Raw genomic sequence first — 17,806 nt, forward strand, 5'->3', positions numbered from 1 at the left:
CATTTCAGCCGCTTGTACCCATGATCTCAGCCTTTCGGTCACTACCCAAAGCTCATGACCATAGAACCACACAATCCCTGTTTAAAAAAGATCCCGGGACGCCATATGGCAATATTGTTGCTTATTTAGTGTTAAATTTGTACAACTGTCTGCATGCCCTGTACATGGCCTTAAAATGGTTGTTGAAGCAAAACCAATGATTGGGATGGTCAGCATTATATTCTCTTAATTTTGAGTAAATTAGAGTTGATAAAATTATATTGAACTTTACTTATCCCTCATTTTCCTGGGGACCCTTTAGAACCTCTTTTAGGATCACTGGGGTTTTCTCATTTGCCACTGGGGAGAGACATGCTCATTTAGATAACCCAGCCCCTCGAGGTCAACTGAAGTAGTTTTTGTGCTTTTTTGCTTGACAAATGTGTTCCCTAGTGGTCATCTTTTTTTTTTAAACCTGTGCTGTCAGCAGGCTTGGCATACAACACGAAATTTGTATGCCAATGTGTCCTAGTCAGAGTTAATCTGCAAATGGAGTTCAGATTCTCCACCTGCAAAGGCAATCTATACTGATTATCAAGTATCACGTATAATAACTCCGTCCTTTGGATGATCTATGGGATGACAAGAGCACAAGGTCTCTATTTATATATTTACAGACTCCACCGGTCCTCCCACATGTTTTATCAGCTAAACAGCCAATCAGCATCGCTTCTCCAAGACGCGGACAATCACCACAAGTAAAACAAGGAAACTCAGAAATGAAAACTGACAACATGTATCTGATAAGCCATGGAGATAGAAACACACTGACGTGTTCGACAAGAAAAAAGAAAAAAGAAGGGGGGTAGAAAGGACAAAGAAGAAGAATGTAATCCATTGTGTTCCAGGGAATGTGAGGCAGATGCTAGCAGTGTGTATGTGACATGTCCACCTGTGGGTGCATGATATTAATCCCAATAGAGTGACATCTGAGATCCGCAACTTATTGTTGTCCCTGGGCAGCAGACAGACTCTGCAGCCACCCATGGGCCCCACAGTCGTGCACACACCCCACAACCAAGAGAACAGCCAGAGCCCAAAGCCCCGCAACCGCAGAGAATCAGCAAGCCCACAGCGTGGCCAGGAGCCCACAGAGCAACAGCCCCGCATGCCCCAGGAGAGCACAAACCAGTCCCCAAAAGCACAAGCCAGGCCTGCACTCCCGAGGTGCACTCTCACTGCCAACCCCCAGGCACCAGGTTCACCCGTAGCTGTGTGACCCGAGCTGCGGATGACAAGCACAAACCACCAGCCCGGACCAGACCGCCCACCCAGTGGGCAGGCAAGGGGGGCCCCATGCCCATACATGCCCAGGTGAGCCCCACTGCACCACTGCTGGCTAGACGCCCCACCCAGCCACATGCACTGAGCATAAACACACGTAGCCGAATACACCTGACTCAGGCCAACTGACGGCAACATCCCCTGAGACGGACCAGGCCCTTCCAGCGTCCGTGGACAGCCCGACATGCAATCCCCACCACCACCCCCGCACCTGTAGCAGAGGATCACATAACAGCCATGCAGCGGGAGTAAGGTCGACAGCCGCCCACACCCACGACAGCGAGCCGCCACCCAGGGGCCCCGTTCACCGCAGCCCTGCCAGAACGCAGCAGAAAAGACACCACCCAGCACTGAGGACAGAGCAGTCCACCTAGGCAGGGGGGCCTCCCAGCCGCCAACCCACCCACCCATGCCGACTCAGCGCTGACCCGCCCATCCCGGCAGTCTCGGTGCTTAATGTGCACTCATGTTGTAAGTGGAGTTAAAATGGCAGGTTGTGGGGGGTATGAGTCATCCAGGTTCAAGCCCGAACCACTCACACGCCTCCTGCCTATCCGTGAGCTGGTAGTGGGTGTTGTTTGGAATATGGTTTATGTGAATATGTGTGTGTTCTAAAATAGTGTGACTGGGATTAAAATTTTAGGAAATTGTAAAGGTGCAAGCAGGGTTGGGAGCGTCACAGGCAAAACTTCAACCGCCCACCTTGCCTCCATCCAAATGGCCCGAATAAGAGTGGAAGCAAGTACAAGTCGCGGAAATTCAATGACCACTGATACATGATTTTATCTCATACTCTCTCTGCTGTTAAAATCTGGTCCCCAGTATTGAAAGTGAAAATGACAAGGATTCCTCTCATACTGAAACTCAACTTACAAGTGAGAATGACGCAATAGCCGATTTATCTTCCCCCGCTGTAATGTTTGATTTCGTCACCACAGCAGTCAAATATCTTCTCGACGAGTTGCGGCGAGTTTTTCTCCAACAGCAGTGATTTCTCACCACTCAACTCAGATCCGATGATGAGCATTTTCGAAAACCACAAGAACGTAGCATCTAGATCGTAGTGGGTGAATGCTTCCATTGTCAGGCATAAGAAAACTTATCACACAGAAAACAAAACCATGAGAACAGAGACCGTATATCCCACATTGGAATGTTATTTGATAACCACAGTTTAATTAATTTAAGGTTTGTCCTGCATATACCACAAGTTATGGCATGACGTTAGATTAAATGTTTTGTTATAAGGGAGCCACAAATACAAAATGCACAAACATTAGGCCACACATCTCTATTTATTGAGATTTTTATCCTCCCTTGGTTTCCAATATGGGAATATAATTGTTGCTGAGAGAAAATGTTATTTAGAGTTAAATAGTAATATTTAGACTTTCTCCCATTTCGAATTTGGAATTCCACATTACCGAGGACCTCACCTGGGATGAACACACCAGCCATGTGGTGAAAAAGGCACAACAACGACTCTTTCACCTAAGGCGACTGAAGAAGTCCGACATGGGGCCCAGGATTCTACGGGGCTTCTACAGAGGCACAACCGAGAGCATCCTGACTGGATACGTCATCGCCTGGTATGGGAACCCCAAGCCGCCCCAACTATGGACTGTTCCAGCTGCTACCGTCAGGCAAGCGGTACCGCAGCCTCAAAGCCCGGACCAGTAGGATCCAGAACAGCTTTTTCCACCAAGCAGCCAGGCTTCTCAACAAAGAACATTAAAAGACACTAAGCCTGGTGTCGGACTGACTGGTACTGACCTATGGTCTTCAGCGGATCATCAGTTTACACACACACACACACACACGCAGAAGTATCTTGGCATACACACAACACACACAAATATGCAAACAAGTACACACATATGCACATTTATTAAGGCTGGGCCTACACACACACACACACACACACACACACACACACACACACACACACACACACACACACACACACACACACACACACACACACACAGCACCTTACATACATCACACACTATTTATTATTATTATTCCTGCTTTTTTGTTCTGTTTTGTTGTGATTTAATTACTATTGGTGCTGCAGTGTTGAGGAGCCGAAACTCAAGAATTTTACTCTCTTATACTTTTATAATAAGACGTAACAAATAAAGTATCTTGAATCTTGAATCTTGAATTAATTCAAGTAACTGAAAAAAATGAACGTAACATATGCCTGATTTTGTTGGGGTCTCTCTGGAACCCATTTAGGGACTTCTAAATCACATGTCATATGCCATGTGAAAGAGAAGCACTTATCTTAATGTTACTCGAGGTCATTTTACAGAAATCAGCTGTGTACGATCTGATTTGGTTCACCTCTAGTTAGGTTTTGCGTCAGCAAACATAGAGCTTCCTGAGCACTCCTTTCAATAATTTATTGTATTCATAGCTCTGTAATGATTTTCAATAATGGCTGTACAACAATCAATATACAGCCTCATTAAATCAAATAAGAAGCATGGGAAAAAACTACCTTTTTTTAAATCACAATTGAAATCATGGCTGGAACATAACCAATCGTGTGATCATTAACCACCAAAGCATTAAATGTTTTATTACATTTTTTTAAGTATAATGTAGCCTTTTAAATGGAAAGTGCTTTTAGTTTTGTATGATGTAATGTTGATTCTCTGTATCCCTGTCTGCATTATAACATTTGATTCCATAATTCTTTTATGGATTTGTCTGCCCAGGGACTGCGGATGAAATGTAACTATCTAGCTAACTCTGGGACAGTCAATGACTCTCCATTATCATCTCATCTCATCTTATCATCAGCCGCTTCTACGGGGTCGGATCGCGGTGGTAGCAAGCTAAGTAGGGCACACTGGATGTCCCTCTCCCCAGCAACACCCTCCACCTCCTCCTGGGGGATCCCAAGGTGTTCCCAAGACAGATTGGACATGTAGTCCCTCCAGTGAGTTCTGGGTCTACCCCGGGGTCTCCTCCGAGTTGGACATGCTGGGGAAACCTCCAAAGGAAAGTGCCCAGGAGGCATCCTAATCAGATGCCCGAACCACCTCAACTGGCTCCTTTTGACACGAAGGAGCAGTGGCTCTACTCCAAGCTCCTTCTGGATGTCCGAGCTCCCCACCCTATCTCTAAGGCCGAGCCCAGACACCCTACGGAGGAAACTAATTTCAGCCGCTTGTATCCACGATCTCACCCTTTCGGTCACTACCCAAAGCTAATTACCATAGGTGAGGGTTAGAACGAATTGAGAGCTTTGCCTTCTGGCTCAGCTCCCTCTTCATGACAATGGTCCGGTACAAGGTCCGCATTACTGCTAATGCTGCACCAATCTGCCTGTCAACCTCCTGCTCCATCCTACCCTCACTCATGAACAAGACCCCGAGATACTTGAACTCCTTCACTTGAGGCAACAACTCATCCCCAACCCGGAGGGAGCAATCCACCATTTTCCAGTAGAGAACCATGGCCTCAGACTTGGAGGTGCTGACTCTCATCCGGTCATTTCACACTCAGCTGCAAACCGCCCCAGTGCACGCTAGAGGTCGCGTTCTGGTGAAGCTAACAAAACCACATCAACCATTTCGAAGAGCAGGATGCAATTCTGAGGTTCCCAAAATGGACACACTTATCACCTTGGCTGCGCCTTGAGATCCTGTCCATGAATATCACAAACAGAATCGGAGACAAGGGACAACCTTGGTGGAGTCCGACACCCACCAAAAACGTGTTTGACTTTGAGCTCTCACTTTGGTTATACAAGGACCGGATGGCTTATACCAACTGCCCCGGTACCCCATACTCCTGCAGTACCCCCCACAGAGTGCCCTGGGGTACATGGTCATAACCCTTCTCCAAGTCCACAAAACACATGTAGACTAGCTGGTCAAACTCCCATGCCTCCCTAGGCACTTCTACAAGGGTAAAGTGTTGGTCTGTTGTTCCGCAAGCCAGGACGGAATCTGCATTGTTCCTCCTGGATCCAAGGTTCAACTATCGGTCAGAGCCTCCTTTCCAGCACCTTAGAGAATACTTTCCCCCTATTATTCACAATGCCCCTCTAACAATTTTGCCCTGGAGCCGGGGCTGCCATGGAGGCTGAGTAATGTGACGCCCCGATAATTGGAGCACACCCTCTGGTCCCCTTTTTTAAATATGGGAACCACCACCCCAGTCTGCCACTCCACAGGTACTGTCCTCGACCTCCACGCAACACTGAAGAGGTGTGTCAGCCAAGACAGCCCAACAATATCCGGAGCCTTTAGCATCTCAGGGTGAATCTCATCCACACCCAGCGCCTTGCCATCTCGGAGCTTCTTAACTACCTCTGACACCTATGCCAGGGATATGGGTGGGGCTTCCCCCAGGTCTTCAGACTCTACCTCCTCCAATGAGGACGTGTTATCTGGGTTCAGGAGCTCCTCAAAGTGTTATTTCCACCGCCTGACAACATCCCCAGTCCGGGTCAACAGTTCCCCTCCCCGGCTGAACACTTTATTCTGACTCTCCATTGTCCCTGTTAAATAAACAGATAAACAATAATAATGAAATAAAGCACCCCAAGTTCATATGGAGTTCTTCCAAGAATGAGAAAATAGACATGGATATACTATACTATACTTGTATACTACACTTATAAACATATTTGCACAAGGTCGAGAGGCTTCTCTATCTGAAAAACACTGCACAGTTGCATTGTCATACCAGTAAGAAATAGGAATCAGGTCACATCATTACAAAGGCGGCACGGTGGCCCAGTGGTTAGCGCTGTCGCCTCACAGCAAGAAGGTCCTGGGTTTGAACCCCGGGGTTGTCCAACCTTGGGGGTCATCCCAGATCGTCATCTATGTGGAATTTGCATGTTCTCCTTATGTCTGCGGTGGGTTTTCTCCCTTTGCTCCGGTTTCCCCCACCATCAAAAAAAGACATGCATGTTAGGGTTAATACTCCTGTCTGTGCCCTTGACCAAGGCATGGCAAGAAGAACTGGAGTTGGTCCCTGAGCACTGCACGGCGGCTGCCCACTACTACTAGCTAGACAGCTAGGTTTACACCACACAGATGAAAAGCAAGTTCATAATGGAAAATTGGTAACACTTTAGTATGGGGAACATAGTCACCATTACTTAGGTGCTTATTAGCATGCGAATTAGCAACATATCGGCTCTTACTTGGTCATTATTACGTACTCATTAATGCCTTATTCTGCATGGCCTTATTATACAACCAGTAAGCCATTAACTATGAGTTTTCCCTCTATAACCTCAGAATTATTGCTTATTAGTAGTACCATCTCAATATGCTTTGCTTAGTATGGACTTTATAAGGTGGTAGTACCACAAGAAGAGTTATTCTCCCTTACTAACACTTAATGAATACGGTCTGTTCTTACATAACAAAACACAAAACTACAAGTGTTAATAGTGTTAAATTACTCTAAATTAAGTTTTTGTTACTTAGAATATGTTCCCCATACTAAAATGACATCTTGATCATTACTTATTCACTAGTAATTAAGTTTTTTTACTTAGAATATGTTCCCCATACTAAAGTGTTACCGGAAAATTATACAACATAGAAAAGACAAAAAGAATACCACAAGCTATGATTACACCAAATACAATCATAGGTTACTTCAGAATTTCTTCATTACCTCCCTCCCCCTGCCAGGTAGACTTCCTTTTGGGCGTGGCATATGGCACAGTATAAACCACAACCACATCCAGACAAAAACCAGCAGATGCAGTTTGCAATGGAATGGGCTTGAGTCTGGCAGCTTCCAATTCTCCAGAAATCTCTTCCTCACTGGGGAAATAGGTAAGAAAAATTGCAGGATGGTATAAAGATGGCTATATTTGTGTGTATGGGGGGATGTACTAAGATGCAGAAAATCATTTCCAGGGTTTATAGTAGGTCCCAAATGACTTGAAAATTTGAAGATAATGTTAATGGAGTGCTATTGGCAGTATATACAGTGCTGTTGCTAACTGGTGAAACCTGATGTAAAGCACTTTTGGTAGCTACCAAGTAAGAGGAAGCATTGACTAAAAGAAAAAGGAAGAGATAGAAAGAAAGAAAAAAAGATATGTGTGACTGAGATTGAGAGGAAACAGATGGCATTTGACTGTAAAATTGGTTCTGTATGCTTGCATTGGTGTTTTGACACCTCCAAACATGAAATTCTTAATGGGTGTAAATTTATTAACCAGTGAAATAAAACTGGCCTTGTTTTACACAGCCCACAAACTCAAATGATGATCATGAATATGAAACTCAATAACAAACCAATTGTACACCTTAACAATCCTCTTTGTTCAAGAGACATACTTTTTACCCTATCCTTGAAATCATGTTTTGTTTTTTGTTTTGTTTTTTTTGCCCTGCCATCTGCCACCTAATATTCAGGCAGTCAATCCAGTTGAGTGTTTGTGTTCAATTTCAGAGGGACTTCATGTGGGTTTTGTGATCTCTTAAGCGTTATAAAATGGATAGCGCTTAAAAACGCCATAAAACAAGACTTTGTGGAGCCTCTCAAAAAAGTGATAAATTGGGCAATAGGGCTGGTCTTTTTTTCTTTCTGTGCTTGGGTAGATACAATCATTACATTACATTACATTACATTACAGTCATTTAGCCGATGCATTTAACCAAGGCAACTTACAATAAGTGCACACATTATTAAATGGTTGGTTTTGAACTTATTTTGTTTGAAGAGTGCATTTTTTTTCTTGTGTGACCCTCAACACAGGCTTTAAGAATCCCAGGTCTAAATTATTACTACTACTACTAATAACAACAAGAATAATAATAATAATGATAATAATAATAAGATAATCGTAACAGCAGCAGCAACAACATTTGCACATAAAACAACTTTTGTTGGCGCAATGGAACACCCCCCCCCCCCCGGATATTTTGGCCCTTGGCTTGGCATACATGACATGACTTGGCCCTTGGGGAAAACTAATTGGGCAACAATGCGCTAGAGTATCGTGATGCTAGCTTTCTCAATATTATATCGATTTTCAAAAACGATGTATTGATTCTTAAGATTATAAACAAGGAGACATGGCAGCAACTATTACTTCATGTGTTGTTTACATCTCTGTCCACTAGGTGGCAGCTGTAGTGTTGCAATCGCTGCTGCCATTGCCACACTAGCTATAGCTGTGATTACTCTGATTTTATCCATATTGAGATTTCTTTACTTAAAAAATAAATTGGCAAAATATAGCAGTTTACCTCACAATTTAATGAACTGTGACTCTTGTATCATTATAGTAATCATACTGCCAAATTCTTGCAATACAGAGACCTTCTAGCTAGATGCTGCGCACAAATGAGTTTGAAGGAAAGCAGTACATATTCCCATAAACTCTGTAGTTGAAAGTTATAACACCAATGGCTGTGATTCTGCCTTGTATAATGACACATCTTTAATCGTACAGATGCTCCAGTGTTTTACATCTATGGTCCAATAACAATTTCCTATTTTATTTTACCACCACTTCAACTCTCAGTCAGTCATCTCACCATTCAAGATAATATTTTATGTCCAGGTAGCGTAGCGGTCTATTCCATTGCCTATCAACATGGGGATCACCTGTTTGAATACCCGTGTTACCTCCTTCTTGGTCAGGTGTCCCTACAGACACAATTGGCCGTGTCTGCGGGTGGGAAGCCAGATGTGAGTATGTGTCCTGTTCACTTCACTAGCACCTCCTCTGGTTGGTCAGGGCGCCTGTTCAGGGGGGAGGGGGAACTGGGGGGAATAGCGTAATCCTCCCACGCGCTATGTCCCCCGAACGAAACTCCTCACTGTCAGGTGAAAAGGAGCAGCTGGTGACTCCACATGTGGAGGAGGCGAGTGGTAATCTGCAGCCCTCCCCAGATCAGCAGAGGGGATGGAGTAGAGATCAAGACAGCTTGGAAGAGTTGAGTGATTGGGCCAAGCACCATTGGGGAAAAAAGGGGGTAAATTAAAAAAAAAGGATAATATTTTACTTTTTATCACTAAAACACAATCCTCTTTTGTTCTTTTTTACAAAGGGTACATCACGTCAGAACAAAATGGCAAGGTTGGCAACCAACGGACCATCGTTGTCCCTTGCCGATAAAACTCTAATTAACTTTAAAAGTGAATTCAGAGATTCCCTTCCACTTCTGAGTGTCCTACATGCCAATGAGTTTGAAGGAGAGTTCATAGACCCAGAAGATATTGCAGAAGTAAATTTCTATAAGGGGGCACCACCTCAGTGGTTGAACTTTAAAATTGCTGAGGAGAAGCCAAATGACACGGACTGTTCTTCCGTCAAACGAGACGGATATGAAAAACTCAGGAACCAAATTCAGAAAAAGAGAAGAGGGCAACTAACTTCAACTGTAAAATTACACCACCAACCAGGGAGCGGAGGAACCACACTGGCTATGCAGGTCCTGTGGGACTTGAGAAAAACCTTCAGGAGCGCTGTTTTAACAGGCTCCACCTCAAATCTCACTGCTGTCGCAAACCAAGTGATCTACCTTTTCACAGCAGGTAACAGAGACCATCAAAACACAGTACTTCTGTTACTAGATGATGAGGAGATTTTGGACAGCCTGCAAGATGAAATTAAGGCATTGATTGCTGAAAAACAGAAAGTTCCCAAGATGCCAGTAGTCATCTTACTCAACTGTGTGAGAAAGGCTGAAGTTCGGGAAACAGACGGTGTGGTCCTCAGACAACAACTCTCAAAGAATGAGAGAGAAAAATTTGATAAAAAAAGGATACAACTCAGCGAGAGGTTCAAAGAAAAGTTCAAACAATTCCATGGCTTTAATATACTGCAATCCAATTTCTCCCAAGAATATGTTCAAGAGGCATGTGCTGTGTTTAAAGGAGTCAGAAAAAAAAGGAAACCCCGGAAATTACAGCTTGTTGCGTTCCTGTCTCTGTTGAACACCTATGAACCAGGCTCGTATCTATTGGAATCTCAGTGCAGGGAGTTCCTCAAAAAGCGAGATCCTTTCCTTGAAGTCCCTTCATTAGAGGAGAAAATGGGACGCTTTAGTCATCTCATAATCACCTCAATCAACCATCCACACCATGAGAAAATTGTCCGCATGGCACATCCCATGATAGCACAGCAATCCACTGAGTTCCTCGCCAAGGCTGGAGTGACCAGAAATGACACAGCAAGAGATCTCATGACTGATTTGTGCAAGAATGAGTTTCCCCAATATTTGCAGGATTTTGTCAGGCATATGCTCACCAAAAGGATGAAGACAACAGAGGAGCATCAAGATAGGTTTTCTAGCTTAATTCAAGACATTAATAAGATGGAGGGCAATAATATGAGTGCATCTGTTTTAAAGGTTGCATCAAAGACATTTGTCCAAAACCCCTTTTTCCCTCAGGCCCTTGCTCGACTTTATTACTTACAAATAAAAGATTATAACAAAGGAGAACATTGGGCAAAAAAAGCAAAAGAACGAGATCCCAGAAATTCTTTTATTGCTGATACACTGGGACAGGTTCATAAGAACCGCTTACAAACCAATGCAAAGGACATCACGCCCAGAGAAATGTTACGAATTGCCAAAATGGCATTTGACACTTTCAAATATGAAGAAAAACTTGCTGAAAATGAACAAGGGCCAGACATGCAAGGACACGGTGTGAATAAGGTCTCGCATTTTTACAACAACAGAGGGATTTTTGGTTACCTGACGGTTGCCAACTTGCTCTTTAACTCACTCCTGGACAAGAATGTTATCTGGAGAGGGATTCTCACCAAAAAAAAGGCCATGGAGTCCATCCTTGTATCACTTAGAGATGGTAAACTCATGAGGTACAAAGATCTATTAACCAATCTCAGAGAAGAGGTAGAGAGAAAATGTGCTTTCTTTGATAGATATTTCGCTTACTCAAAGCCTAAAATTCAAAAAGATGACCCATCATTCGTTGCGACGGATGTCTCAAAATGCTACCAAAGATATGTTGGAACCTCCCCACCCAATCATGAAAAACAAAAGGCTGATGAAGTCATTCAAAAACTCAAGCAACAAATGGCTTGCACTTTTCCTGGAGTGCTATCCTGTCCTGGCAGAAATTACAATGAAATTCAGCTCAAAGAAATAACTACATGTTTGAGAGAACTCTATGACAGTGGAGATACCATTAAAGATGCCGATATCTACCTGCTTGCAAACATCATGTTATATAATCTAGAAGGAGATCTGGTCTTACCTTCGGATTGCCAATATTTAGTGGAGATGTTGGAGGGGGAAATGCCGCTGAGCCCCAGGAACAGCCCTGAGCAATACATGCTAACTCTCCTCATGTTCTGGACTAGAAAAACAGGGGAACAAAGGTTCTTTGACTTCAGTGAATACATTCGACAAATGCGCTGTGCCTTTGAACATTTGTATGAGAAGCACTTGCGGTCGAGGTACCTGTGCCCGCTGTTTTTCCTTGGAAAAGGTGAAGGTCTGAACAGAATTGTTCACAGAAGCATTCTTGAAAGAGTTTTTTGCAATGAACCTGAAAAGCTACAGCTGTCAAAAATATGGAGTAATGAGGAGATCTTTCAGGATCTCAAAGTTCAAAAACGCCTTTTCAAAGTTCAGGGAGTGCTCCGAAACTGCAAAGTGTATGTCTTAATTGGGGACCAAGAGATTGAGGTGGAGGTCCACCAGCTAAGAAAATGGAAACCAGGTCAAGTTTCCTTTTACCTTGGATTCAACATCAGAGGTCCTTTAGCCTTCAGCATCCAAGGTAAGAAAGTTAATAATTAAGGTATAATTAATGATCATATATGCTTATTTCTATGTTAAATCTTTTGGAAAACAGTTCTCATTTGCTAGTTTTGAGTACCACTGTTAATCTCCCATATCCAAATATTCCACTGGTCCCATCTTTTTCAAAGCATCACCTTTATGATACTCCACCCAAACTCATTATTGCTGCTACTAAAATTTAGTACCAAGAGCCACATGTAACATGTCAGAAATCAAAGCTTTTGACTTACTCTCTGCCTTCTTTACCCTGAAAACTATATTAGATCATTCTCAGGGAGAAAATTAAGCTAACTGACGCCATTTGTTTCCATTGACCTCAAACCTTACATTTAAGTTGTATTTTTAAGTAAATGCAATAAATGAGATATGTACTCAGTAACAAAGGCAAGTTCACAGCTCGGCCAGTAATTAAAAATTTGTATTGTTCCATCCCTGCTGTCCAGTCAGCGCTCTGCTCTTTGTGATCGACTGTTAATGACCGCTCACCTATGAATGAATATCGTAGATGTGGTTGTGGTCATACCAGCCAGCAGCTACCTGGGAAAAAAATGACAAATTTGCAATGAAATCCTATCCTATCCTGATGTGCTCTCTCTCTCTCTCTCTCTCTCTCTCTCTCTCTCTCTCTCTCTCTCTCTCTCTCTCTCTCTCTCTCTCTCTCTCTCTCTCTCTCTCTCTCTCTCTCTCTCTCTCTCTCTCTCTCTCTCTCTCTCTCTCTCTCTCTCTCTCTCAGCAAACTGTGAAACTTGTGACCATGTTAAGGTAAGAGGGCTATTTTTCTACATAAGGGAAGTTGGTAAGTGGGCTGTTGTAGCACATATTTGCGAATACATTTACCTTTATATATGTATACGTAGCCAGCTTTCGGGACCAATGCATTTTCGGCATCACTGTACATGCAGCGAATGGATTTTTCATATTCCACTGGAAGAGAATGGATGAAGACGCTTGATAGCGTGTTTAATGACTGTCAAAAAGGGATACTTTCCAGCAAATCATGGTGAACGATGTATACGCATCTATATATACATATAATAATAATCAATCATCATCATCATAATAATATCATAATAATAATCATAATGACAAACTTTATTTATACAGCCAACGCGGGGATGTGTTAATGGTGCAGAGTTACAATTCAGATCTATCTATTTATCTATCTATCCTTAATAAACAGGACTCTGGTGAATGGACTGAACTTGAACCCACGATTACTGCAGACGATGAGGTTCCAACCTATAGGTAAAATTAACATCTTTAGTAATACATCATAGCACATAATCACCGTGTGAAAAATTAAAGCAAAGGCTCTAGTTAAAATTCGCCATGTCAATACTTTTATCGGTTACGATTTACTTCTGTATGACTGTTACATGGGGAAAAACGGGGCACAGGCAATCCCAGTCAACTTATTTTCCCCTTCATAGTCTACAGTCAAAAGAAGGCCGATACCAATGCAGTGTGTCTGCCCTGCGCTGGGTTTGTCGGGAAAGTGTCCACATCCAGTACCAGTTTGGTTCCTGGCAAGAACACATGGAAAGGCTGAAGCTCAAGCAGTATTTACCTGGTGGCCCCCTGTTGGACATCACAATCATTGCTGGAAAGCTTGATGAAGCACATCTTCCACACTTTGTCTGTAAGGGTGAGTAAAAATATACTCTGAATTAGTATTCCGCTGACACAAAAGCTGTGCCAAGCAAATATGTGTGCTTGTTTCTTTTTCAGGTGACAATTCTCTGGAGTCAGACGCGTTAACAGTTGCAAAAATTGATACCAGTGGAGATTTTGTGGAACTAGCATCAAAGGTCACAAAATACCATGTTGAACTACAAAAGCCAGTCTTCTCTCCAATGGGGGTCTTGATTAGAGCTGGCCTATCAGTGAAATTGCACTGCAATGTGTTAATTTATCAGACCGACACAGTGCCCCGCACCTTACGTGTCTATCTGATTCCATGCGATCCTGCTACAGAACAGGTGATGCTTCAATTACAACCACAGTAAATACAAGCAATCACAATGAGTGTCCATATTTCACATATACTGCATATCAAATCATCATCTGAACACAATATTATTCATTTACAAATGAAAAATGTTCCTGAATGTTTTATTATGCCATCTTCAATGTTTTTAGGCGTAAAAAGTTAAAATCTGAGTACTGATTTAGTTGAACATGAGTAACAAAGGCAGCTACTTTTGCACTTGAAAAAACGTCACTATATCATTCTGAAAATGGACCATTTTTTCACAGGCAGTGGAGAAAGAGGAGTCTGGCAGATCTTGGAGAATCCAAAAGCCAAAACCAGCTACGTCTCTTCAAATGAATGATTGGTTCAGTCTCGAAGCAGATGACACGTGGGCCAACATTTCCCCCTCTGTACGGTTTTTAGCTGTCTTTATTATTCTTACAGGGATCCAGAGAAACCGAACACCCATCTTAAGCCTTCTATCATAGCAGCTATTGGTTCAATCACTCTTCGGTAATATTCTGGGTTTTTTGTATGACGTAGTGGCTTTTTTTTTCTTCTTCCTATTCCCTCTCTCCAACTATGATTGTTGATGAGTGCATCGATTATTTTGTGGCATAATCAAAGTTGTTAAAGAAAGACTTTCTTGAACTTCTGACCTGCTTCTATATTTCCTCCGCAGAAATTACAGCTGAGGCCTACATATGAAAGCAGCACAACAAATTTATTCGTTGTGTCTCAGCATGTGGACACTGATATCTTTCTAACGTTAGAATGTGAGCAAAAGAAAGGAAACTGGAGAAACATAGTATGGGCCCGCAAGATGTAACAGGTGAGAGGTTAAAGTTATTCAAGCATCCAATAAACCAGGATGCATTTTTCTGCCATCACAGTATACAGGATAGGTGGTGAACGTAGCTGTGTTTGACAGATCCATTTTAGACATGCTCTTATGTCATCACCCACCACCCCACTCACCCCTCCCAGCAAACTGATGAATAAACCTGAGTTTATTCATCAGTTAAAGTTGTATTTGTTGGGGATGTCCGGGTAGTGTAGCGGTCCATTCTATTGCCTACCAACACAGGGATCGCCAGATCGAATCCCCGTGTTACCTCCGGCTTGGTGGGGCATCCCTACAGATACAATTGGCCACGTCTGTGGGTGGGAAGCTGGATGTGGGCGTGTGTCCTGGTCGCTGCACTAGCGCCTTCTCTGGTCGATTGGGACACCTGTTCGGGGGGGACTGGGGGAAATGGCGTTATTCTCCCACACGCTACGTCCCCCTGGTGAAATTCCTCACTGTCAGGTGCAAAAAAACGGCTGGCAACTCCACATGTATTGGAGGAGGCATGTGGTAGTCCGCATCTGTTGGTAAAGGTCATTTACAAGCTCGTTCTTCCAGAACTTAATTTTTATTCTCCAAATTCTGTTGCTACCCACCTTCTTCCATCACATTAGTCTCTGACACTGAAGCTGTAGAAATGCTTTGTATGTGCCCTAACATTTTTGACGTGAAAAGTTCTTCCCGACAATCCCTACCAAAGTGGTCAACTACAATTGCATTTTAGACTTGCCTTAAATACACCGGTGATACAAAGTGTCAAAAACAACATAGATCTTTAGGATTGTACTTTAGAGAGACAGCCTGTGCACTGTGAGTGCACTTGAAATAATGCTCTGTATAAAAATGTTTACTTTTTTCTCTTGCTGTTTTACAGAGGCCCACTCTGACCAAGAAAATGGTAAGACAAGAAACTCATATTCTAGGGAATTTTTAGATGAATGATATTGCATCTTGAAATTTAGATTTGAATTTTGAAGTCATATGACGGCTTCAAATCTATAGTAGGGCAACGTTTCAGGGAGCTCCAAAAGTTAAGATCCAAGTAAGAGTGAGCCCTTACACACCTTCTGAATTCAAACTTAAGGATATCTTTTTTTTTTCTTACATTATTTTAATCTGATGTTGTCATTTTATCCTCACTGTCCTGTTGTTCCTCCTGAATGTTTGTCTATTTTTATTTTTCACAGAAGCCACTTTGTGAATCTCGATAGGACAGTGCTGATTGAAAAAGTGAGGCAGCCACAACCCATACTGGACAGACTTTTCAGCTGTGGCATCTACAGATGAGGCCTATTTGGAAGTGAGTGGAAGAAGAACTCCCCAAATCCAAATGAGGTGGTTTTTCAAGGTCCTAGGCCTGCGGACTGGAAAGGAAAAAGTGTTTTCTACAGCATCCTGAAGAAACGGCATCCATATTTAGTCAGTGAACTGAAGGACTATATTTGGATGGTGAGAAGCTTCAGCCTCCACCACCACTAGCTGACTGAATATTAGCTGCTATTGCTAATGTCGTTATAGCAGCACTCATGAGAAATGTTATGACAGGATTAACACTACCTATTTCTAACTGAAGATAGAAAGTCATTTTGATATAATCCAGATACAGTTTTATTTGATGAAGTTTTAGAATTATCTTGTACGTTTTACATTTAATCATGGTAAGAGGATAAAATACTCAGCGGGACACAAAAATCTTAAAAGAAATGACAATGACAAGTTATCCTTGTTTTCATATTTTTTCTATATTTTGATTTACTACTGTTTAACAATTTTTTCCATTTTCTTCTTGCTTATACATGTCTTTATTTTACTGACCAGTTTAACGCTGGGAAGCATGTGCCAAGCAAATACAATGCAAATGTACAGGGAGACACACCTTAGACAGAAACCAGTTTGACAGTGTCCTAATAAAATAAACCATTGAACAAGGGCATGAGGAGTTTCACTCGGAATGAATGTAGTCGACACAATACATTTTGAAATGCTTCATGGTGGGTGATTGTGAAAAAAATGTCCCCTCTTTTTCTCCCCAATTGTATTTTACTTAATAAAATGAGTTTACTTAATAAAATGAACTTTAAGTATACTTTTTTTTTTGTAAGGGGGGCCTGGAAAAGTGGAGTTATGCACTGGAGAGAAGAGGAATGAAAGTCAGTAGGAGCAAGACATAATACATATGCATGAATGAGAGGGAGGACAGTAGAATGGTGAGGATGCAAGGAGTAGAGGTGACGAAGGCATATGAGTTTAAATATTTGGGGTCAACTGTCCAAAGTAATGGGGAGTGCAGAAGAGAGGTGAAGAAGAGAGTGCAGGCAGGGTGGAGTGGGTGGAGAAGAGTGTCAGGAGTGATTTGTGACAGAAGGGTACCAGCAAGAGTTAAGGGGAGGGTTTACAAGACGGTTGTGAGACCAGCTATGTTATATGGTTTGGAGACAGTGGCACTGATGAAAAGACAGGCGGTGGAGCTGGAGGTGGCAGAGTTGAGGATGCTAAGATTTTCATTGGCAGTGATGAAGAAGGACAGGATTAGGAACGAATATATTAGAGGGACAGCTCAGGTTGGACGGTTTGGAGACAAAGCAAGAGAGGTAAGACTGAAACGGCTTGGACATGTGTGGAGGAGAGATGCTGGGTATATTGGGAGAAGGATGCTGAATATGGAGCTGCCAGGGAAGAGGAAAAGAGGAAGGCCAAAGAGGAGGTTTATGGATGTGGTGAGGGAGGACATGCAGGTGGCTGGTTCAACAGAGGAAGCTGCAGAGGACAGGAAAAGATGGAAACGGATGATCCGCTATGGCAACCCCTGGTGGGAGCAGCCGAACGCAGTAGTAGTAGTAGTAGTATTACAGAGCTGTATGTTGGTTAGCCTTACATGGTTTG

At 42.8% G+C, this 17,806-nt stretch overlaps 1 protein-coding gene across 1 annotated transcript; it reads left to right on the plus strand.

Moving 5' to 3' along the window:
• Nucleotides 1-9,395: 9,395 nt before the first annotated feature.
• sb:cb1081 (sterile alpha motif domain-containing protein 9) lies at nt 9,396-16,994 on the plus strand. The gene is made up of 9 exons (XM_056300868.1): nt 9,396-12,081; nt 12,838-12,866; nt 13,285-13,349; nt 13,535-13,749; nt 13,833-14,083; nt 14,361-14,486; nt 14,759-14,908; nt 15,798-15,821; nt 16,111-16,994. The coding sequence occupies exons 1-7, from the start codon at nt 9,396-9,398 to the stop codon at nt 14,903-14,905; spliced, it is 3,519 nt and encodes a 1,172-aa protein (XP_056156843.1). The 3' UTR covers nt 14,906-14,908; nt 15,798-15,821; nt 16,111-16,994.
• The last annotated feature ends 812 nt before the right edge of the window (nt 16,995-17,806 follow it).

This window comes from Lampris incognitus, chromosome 20 (assembly GCF_029633865.1).
Source record: "Lampris incognitus isolate fLamInc1 chromosome 20, fLamInc1.hap2, whole genome shotgun sequence".
In the NCBI taxonomy this organism is placed as follows: Eukaryota; Metazoa; Chordata; class Actinopteri; order Lampriformes; family Lampridae; genus Lampris; species Lampris incognitus.